This window comes from Ascaphus truei, chromosome 6 (genome assembly GCF_040206685.1).
Source record: "Ascaphus truei isolate aAscTru1 chromosome 6, aAscTru1.hap1, whole genome shotgun sequence".
NCBI classification, from domain to species: Eukaryota; Metazoa; Chordata; class Amphibia; order Anura; family Ascaphidae; genus Ascaphus; species Ascaphus truei.
In genome coordinates, this window is record NC_134488.1 from 43,597,798 (window position 1) to 43,606,389 (window position 8,592).

Here is an 8,592-nt window from a genome sequence, read left to right on the forward strand (position 1 = left end):
TGCCCTTTCCAATCAGCTAGCAGACCTACTAGCTAGGGTGTGGTTCTTTTGGTCTACTAAAGTGAGAGTTTTTTAACCTCTTGTCTACTCCCTCGCATAGCCCCAGGGAGATGTATAAATGGCAGGGAGGATACAGTATGTGACAGCCCCAGGGAGATGTTCTGTGAAAATGGGTGTATCACTATGTGTCAGCCCTCTCAGCCCTCTCAGCCCAGCGGCTGATGTCAGGAGGGGGAGAGCCTGAATTGACAAAGTAAAGGTTGTTGCCTTTCCTTATTACATAACCGTGACATCCCTTTGTAGTGAAGGATTTATGAATCATTCCATAGCTAAATGAATACACCCCCTCTGCATCAGCAGAGTAAAAGGAAAAAGATGTTGTGATGTATATACAGAAAATGTACCAAATGGTCCAAGGTCAAACATTCCATCCATAGGTATATAAAGCAAGTAACATAATGCATTTAATGTTTATTTCTTTTGACAGTGAAAACTGGAAGAACATACTTTTAGATGAATAAGAATTATGTTGAGCACTTGTTCTCAATGAAATGCAACACAATATATGTTAGCCAAAGATATTATTATAATAAGATACAGGATATTGCTTTCTCGTTGTTAGGAAGATGCATTGATTATGTTACAAGGGAGCGTTATGATGGAACTTGCTGCCAGGAATTGTTGTGTGTGATCAAATGAAAGATGTAGGACAAAATGGGCTGAAAAGAGTCATATATCACCTTTGTTTCAGTTGGTCATTAAGCTTTTGCTATTGGAGAAATAGCTGAAATGTTTCAGATGATGCATGATAAGTTTATCCTAGAGAATGACCCCTGATATTGTAATTTGTTTGTTTTACGAGAAATAACACGTAATTACCACAGTTCAGGTAACAATTCCCCCAAAAATTTAGTGCATGCAAAGGTGAACTACAAATGATTTTATCTTCCGTAGAACACAGGTTAACGGGGAAAAACAAGAATGTGTTCACTTATATCCAGGGTATAAGGTCAAAAAATCCATCCATAGGGATATAAAGCAAGCAATAAAATGCATTTAATGTTTATTTCTTTTGACAGTGAAAACTGGAAGAAAAGGGAAGATAAACTCCGTAGAACCGTGAAACAAGTCCTAAAGTGTGATGCTTTGAAAAGTAACCCATTTGAGCCTGAAGTCCTGCCACCAGCAGATTGCGTGCTCAGCTGCCTCTGCTTGGAAGCTCCCTGCAAGGATGCAGAGTCTTATCGCAATTCCCTGAAAAATTTCCATGATCTGATCAAGCCCGGGGGTCATTTAATCATTATCAGTGTGCTAAATGCTTCCTTTTACTATGTTGGCCAAAAGTGGTTTTCTTCCATGATCACAACAAAGGAAGACCTGGAACTGGATTTTAAAGGGGCTGGTTATGAAATTGAGAAGCTGGAGGTAGTTCCACGTGAAGACCTGTCAGCTTTAAACATTACTAATTATGATAGTTATTACTTTGTTCATGCCCGTAAACCTCACAATCTGTAAGCCCCTCACCCATCAATTCTATAAGCGTGTTAAAATGTAGGTGTTAGGTGAGCAAAATAAAAAAGGGACATTTTAGTAACATATCAATAAAATAAGCAAAACGTTGGAAATTTTGAATATGTTGGAAATGTTGACAATACCATTCATCCACTTAAACATATGGTGCAAAGTTTATAATCAGTGCTACAGTAAGTCTAGTTAGTTTACCTTGCATCCCACTGATTGTATATAAGATGTGCAAAGACTTAGCACAATTTAGTAACTTTGGGGCAATTTGGGTTTTTACTATATATTGGTGCATTAAGCAATGTTGCAGCCTCTCGAGCACTTGGGTTCTGCCCAACTTTTGCAGCAGGGAGACTGTAGTAATTAGACCCTCTTATGGCTCATTCATAAAGTGTGTTATGGCTTCTGACTAACAGTAACGTAGAAATGTTAATTTTCCATTCATTGGGTCAAAAATACCATGCAACTCACATAAACGCTTTGTAATACTTTGATACATTGAGCACACATGGTTAGATATTTTAGATAACACTATGGGTCAAACTAAGTAGTGTGATTTCCTAAGAGACCTCCTGGCCCATTCATGTCAACGTGTCTTATGTTCACAAAGTCAAACCTTAATTAGATCTATGGCTGCAATTCAACATGAGTCTTTCTCAGGAGCTGGATAAGGGGGACCTCAGCCTGTTATGGCCATGTTTACTAAGTGGTGCTGCTCTATAAGATGGCTTACAGCTCTGGCAGTTACCTTGCAGCCCAATTTAAGTGAATTTTCTAAATAATACTTAAACATGTATTTTGTTAACATTTTATAAAAATGTTTTACCAGGAAGTAATGCATTGAGAGTTACCTCTTGTTTTCATGTATGTCCTGGGCACAGAGTTAAGATAATTCTTGGTTTCATGAAATAAATAGACTTCTGCTTAAGTAGAAATATTTAAGCTTTTCAGATATCCCCTATATTTAGATGATATACATAGCGGGTTAAAGCACTATTATTGGTTTTGGTCATCACTCTGTTTCTCAAACGTTTTGTCTCTAATTCTCTCGGCATGTGCCAGGCAAGATATTACCTATCAGACTAATCTGTAAATGTGCGGAGAAGAGCTGTGCTTGATTATGAATAAACCTTGTTTGCATCATCAGTGATTGTTGTTTTATCAGTGATTGTTGTACTTCTTGCGCTAAACATTCAATACACCACAATGAGATGGTTAATGACTATCATGACAACTGGTCAGCCTTTTATCTCGTCGCCCCGTTTTGTCTCTTGATGAGACATCCCTGATTTATATTTGTAATATAACTTCATCTGCAAGTAAGCTGTTTCTGTCCAATGCAAGTCAGTAAAAGATGGTTATTATTTCCTACCAAATCTGCCTATGACGGAATTCATAATTAGGCTAGCGTGTACTTATTTAGTGAGGATTTATGCTGACCAACTAAAAGTATCACATCCGACCCTTGGAACATTATCAGTTCTGATGGTCACGTAATGAAATGTAAAGCATATAATAATCTGCATAGCAGGATCAGGATCAGACTTTGATGCCACGTTAAAGATGAGGATGTGCACTTTTGTTGTGGGATCACATTTGTTCTGACCTACTCAGGATGTGAGAATGATAAACACACAGAGTGTGTGATCCGGAATAGTTTAGTAGTGCGGAATTATATCAAAAGCAGAACTCCAACTCCCAGCGTTACATACAAAGATTAATCTGAGTCAGCACAGGAAAGTGAGTGAACCAATGCTAGACTGCTGACAATTGATTGGAAGCCACTGCTGCATACATTATTTTAGTGATATACTATTCAATCTTCAAGTGTAAAAATAAAATCATGTTTCTTAGGCAGACCTAGTGTATGTCAGCGGAGGGCTGAGCCCTTATTCAGTATGCAGTGACAGGTGGGGGTAACCAGTCTATATAATAAAGGTCAAGTCCGTTTTGGTTACCCCTGCTCCGTGTATTAGGGTTCAACAGAGTTAGCTCTTGGACCTGGTAACATTGTATTATTGCATTGTATTGTATGTCATAAAACCATTATTTGTGTTTTTCCCTTTCCGGGCATGCAATCAAGCAGGGATTGCTGGTGTATGAATTTCAATGGGGGTTTTGCACAGGAACCGTTGACAGAATGTGGCTAGCAGGTTGGGATCCAAAGTTACCGGTTCCCCGACAAATGTACCCAGGAATCATGCTTGATTCTCGGATACATGTAGGCACATTATCCCGGCAATACCTACCCTTGAAAACGTAACCGCGACTCACCACTAGGCTGCCCTGCTTCAGTATACAGTAACTCGGAAAGGAAAATGAGACTGTAAGGAATCCGCTCCATGGTTTACTGGTTGCCTTACCTTGCAGACCGGTGCAGTTCTGGATCAGCTCTCCTGAGGTTTGCTGCAGCCTGGATTCACTCATCAAAGCAATACACACTCCCTCTGGTATCTACTGCAGCTGTGCAGCCTATCACTGCAACCTAGACTTGCATTCATTCATTGGAGCAGTACCTTCACACCCCCCTCTGGGGATTGGCCCGCTGGCCTTTAAGTACTGTCTTCCCATAATGCTCCCTGCCGAGCATAGTCCTAACTGGATGTCTACTGTTTTGCCACAAGCCCTCGCTTGTTCTCCTATGCTGATACCAGGTTCCGCCCTGCGTCCTTCAGCTTCCTTCAAGCCGCTTGTTCTCCTATGCTGATACCAGGTTCCGCCCTGCGTCCTTCAGCTCCCTTCAAGCCGCTTGTTCTCCTATGCTGATACGGAGGTTCCGCCCTGCGTCCTTCAGCTTCCTTCAAGTTCCCGCTTGTTCTCCTGCGCTGAAGCAAAGGTATCCCCTATGTCTTCAGCTTCCTGCTTTCCTGCACTGAGGCAAAGGTATCCCCCCCGCTCTTCAGTCTCCTGATTCCTGCACTGTAGCGGAGGTTTCCCTGTGGATCTTCAGCTTCCTGGTTCCTGGGGCCTACTCTTTCCCTAATCTAGAGAGGCCGTGTCCTGGTTCCTGCGCTGTTACAGAGGATTCCCCAGCCGCTCAGGACTCTTGCGCTGTAGCACTGGTGCACCCGTGCAGCAAAGCGGTGTGCTATTCTGGTCTGCCTACCATCTCCTGTGACCAGTACCATGGGCCATGGTCGTCGCTCGCGCAGAGGCCAACCCCGCGCTCCTAAGCTGAAGTGGGGCTCTCCTGACTACCTGTTGCCGAACTCTTGCCTGAACAATGGTTATCCTGATATCTCCTGTCCTGACCCTGGCTTGTACAACGACGACGCTGTCTTCTCCTTTCCTGATCCTGCTACGTTTGACAACGAACTGCGCAATCCGGATCAGCCTGCGCGGTCTCAGGTCGGTGCTTTTACAACCCCACCTCAGCCTCGCGGTCCGGTCCTGGTTTGTGGCGAGCAGAACCCTGACAGTATGCTCGGCCGCACAAACTCGGACCGCCCTGTGGTGAGGGTTGGTAAGTTTCTGTCTGAAAGCCTGTCCCAGCCTGTAAACCAGTCCCAGTGTGAATACCAGTTTCTATGTGAGATATTACCCATGCTTGAGGATCTGATTGTGTTTGTAGGTTTAACCCCTTTGCAAAACAAATGCCGTAGTGATCTCATGATGAAGGTTTACCGCCTCCGGGACTTAAAACAATCGCTGGCCGCTTGTATTTGCTTTCCTGGTTACCCCTTAACTTGGGAAAATGTGTACCCTTTAGAATTGGACAACGCCCAAAAGGAACTCTCTTCCCTGGCCTTGTCTTTAGACATTTATATAGCAAAAGTGGACCCTCTCCTCATGTTGGCTGATGCCCAAAAAACACTCCATATCCTTTCCATGACATTGGACATTTGCATAAAGGAACAGGATCCTCCCCTCGCCAGCTTCGCTGCCGCTTGGCTGTATCCCTGGTCTACCACGGATCCTTGCCCTGAGTGTATGCCCGGGTTCCCTGACACCAATGATATGTTTTCGTTAACCCCTGCCGATCAGTCCTGTGAGGTCCCCCTGGAGAATACATATGTTGCTCTACCCAGCACTAATGTTCTTGTATCAGAGAATAAGTTCATTAGTTCTCCTATTTCTAGCTCAGAAGTCCTTTCTCTAGGTCTTGAGGGTTTTCCAGCTTTAACCCCTGCCGAGCAGTCCTGTGAGGTTCCCCTGGAGAATACATATGTTTTACTAGCCAACACTAAGGCTCTACTATCAGAGAATAAGTCCCTTTGTTCCCCTATTTCTAACTCCGAATCTGTCACTCCAGCTCTTCAGGGTTTTCCAGCTTTAAACTCTGCTAGGCAGTCCTGTGCGCTTTCCCCGTCAGAGAAAGAATCCTTAAGTTCTGTTCCCAGGGTCATTTCTGTATTAACCCCTGAGGGGCAGCTCTCTGAGTCTCCTTTGATAATTCCCTGTTCTCTGCCAGCCACGGTCACGCCCCTAGCTCCAGAGGAGAGATCCCTTGTCTCTCCTAATACAGAGAAAAAATTTCCTGTGTTTTACTCTCAGGTACTGTCTGCATTAACCCCTGTAAATTCTTGCTGCCTCCAAGTTAATGCCTTCGTTTTAGCCTCAGAGAATGAGTCCACAAGTCAGACAGCAGAGGTTGCATTGAGGGATTCCTATAACCGTACGGAGTCCCTAGATATTCTTTGCTATAAATCCCCTGCTTCAGCTCAAGTTTCCGCAGTTTCGTCTCCGGAGACTTCGGCTAAAGTTCTGGTTCCTGATAAATGTATTCAGGAGTCAGGTTTTTCCCTAAGCTTGCTCGCAGAGTTCCTTCTCCCGGGTATTTCACTGAACCAGCCTGTCGCCCACATAGCGGTGATCCCTGCTTCAGCGCATAGTTCCCACATTATGGAGTCTGCAGTAATTTCTGGTTTCCCAGATATTCCTTACCAAATACCTACTTCAGAGACCAGTACAGTTATGATTAACCCCCGTGTACTGTCTGAGTTCTTCTCCTCTTTATGCTTAGGGTTAAAAGCATACAGTAGTCTGTATGTCCCTCCTGGGGTTCATATTATGTTCCCAGGAATGTTTGCTGACGCACGGTTTTCTCCCCAAAGTGACGCTTTTTCATATAGATTAGTAAAAAGCTTGCACACTGTATCCCTTTTCGCTGAATTGTGTCTTACTAGTTTTGAGACTCTGAGAGGTAATGATTCTCCTTCTGATTCTGAAGCTCTTTCTACAATGAGTATCCTGTCTGGGGGTCCCCCTGATTTCTCTCTCCAGGCTAATCCTTTGGGGATCAGCATATCTGTGATCACTCCCTTAGTACTGTCTGAGCTCACCATGCACATATTACAAGTCCTGGGGTTTAAATCTGAGCTATTTAGCTGTCCTGCCTTTGCTGAAACCCAGTCCCTCAGTACTGTGTCTAAATATGTCCCAGCAAACATGGGGTTACTCTGGGAGGAAATTAAAGCTCCTGTCTTAAAGGGTATTTTTTCTCACATGTCCAGCAAATCTAGAACCTCAGTAGTTGTTTCTAAGTCACTTATCAATACATCTGATTTTTTCTCTAATCAAACCCAGACACCCTCACTATCGGTTAGGAGTCCTGTGATCAGAGATTTTGCACTAGAAAACACACCTATTCATGTTTTTGACAGGTTAGGTACCCCTGTGGTTAGGGCCATTGCAGTTTCGGAAAAGACTCCTTGTACTCCTAAGGTGCCTGTCATTAAGAGTTTTCATAGTTCATACTTGCTGCTTGTTGATTCTCAAGGCTCTGTCACTGAGGTACAGACTTCAGCTTCTGATGTTAGCTTCCCTCCCACCACTACCCTGGCTCTGCCTTTTTCTCAAGCTACTGATTTGAAGATCCCAAGGACTATTCCTGATTCACTGACAATACTATCTCCCAATGAAGATTTCCCAGTATTGGAGAGCTCTACTGTTGTTTGCTTCTCTGCTCCTGCTAAACCATGGTTTTGTCCCTCGGAATTTTCGGTTGCCCCTGTTATTTCCTCTCAGTTGGAAATACTCTGTATGTATCCCAAGATTTCGGTCCCTATGCCGGGTTTACTGCTTGCCTTGTCACCTTCCATACCAATACCGGGAGATGCTTCCAACCAGCCTATACCCTTACTAACCATTACCTGGGAGCCTTCTAGAGGAAAAATTTCTCGCAAATTTCAACATGCAGTGGTCAGCCAAGACTTTTTCTGTTACAAAGTTCCTCCTGGTGTATTCGATCAATTATCAGGGCCGCTGATCCTAGATTCAGGTTCCTTTATTAAAGACTGGGCTTCCTGTAGGGGTTCTTCTGCCGTTTCTGCTCTGGAACCCTCTGGTTCTTCACAACCCTGGATTTCCAAGTCATTTTGCGGGGCGAGCCATGTACCAAGGATGTTTCTTCTACTACTCTTATTTCTTAGAACTGTACTCACTAAAGAACTGCTCGTTTACGGATGCCCTTTCTACCTAAAGAATTTTAGGAACAACTCAATGTCCCCAAGGCCCATGGATGGTCCTGTCTGGCCACAGTTCTCACCGGGGGGTGGGGGTACACTAAGGACTAATCATGAGTCACTGGAGTACGACTCTAACCCCAATCCTAGACTGTTCAGCAACAATTCCCGGTCCTCCAACTCTATGAGTGCTCATGTTCGCCCGGAGGTCTCGCGTGAAGGGGGGGGTACTGTAAGGAATCCGCTCCATGGTTTACTGGTTGCCTTACCTTGCAGACCGGTGCAGTTCTGGATCAGCTCTCCTGAGGTTTGCTGCAGCCTGGATTCACTCATCAAAGCAATACACACTCCCTCTGGTATCTACTGCAGCTGTGCAGCCTATCACTGCAACCTAGACTTGCATTCATTCATTGGAGCAGTACCTTCACACCCCCCTCTGGGGATTGGCCCGCTGGCCTTTAAGTACTGTCTTCCCATAATGCTCCCTGCCGAGCATAGTCCTAACTGGATGTCTACTGTTTTGCCACAAGCCCTCGCTTGTTTTCCTATGCTGATACCAGGTTCCGCCCTGCGTCCTTCAGCTTCCTTCAAGCCGCTTGTTCTCCTATGCTGATACCAGGTTCCGCCCTGCGTCCTTCAGCTCCCTTCAAGCCGCTTGTTCTCCTAT

At 44.4% G+C, this 8,592-nt stretch overlaps 1 protein-coding gene across 2 annotated transcripts in view; it reads left to right on the forward strand.

The window, feature by feature from the left end:
• Nucleotides 1–2,667, forward strand: part of LOC142496942 (indolethylamine N-methyltransferase-like) — a 33,940-nt gene extending 31,273 nt beyond the window's left edge. For both annotated transcript variants that reach the window (XM_075604058.1, XM_075604059.1), the window contains exon 3: nucleotides 1,080–2,667. In XM_075604058.1, the coding sequence (XP_075460173.1) occupies nucleotides 1,080–1,515 (436 nt within the window). In that variant the 3' untranslated portion in view covers nucleotides 1,516–2,667. The remainder of the gene's footprint in view (nucleotides 1–1,079) is intronic.
• The last annotated feature ends 5,925 nt before the right edge of the window (nucleotides 2,668–8,592 follow it).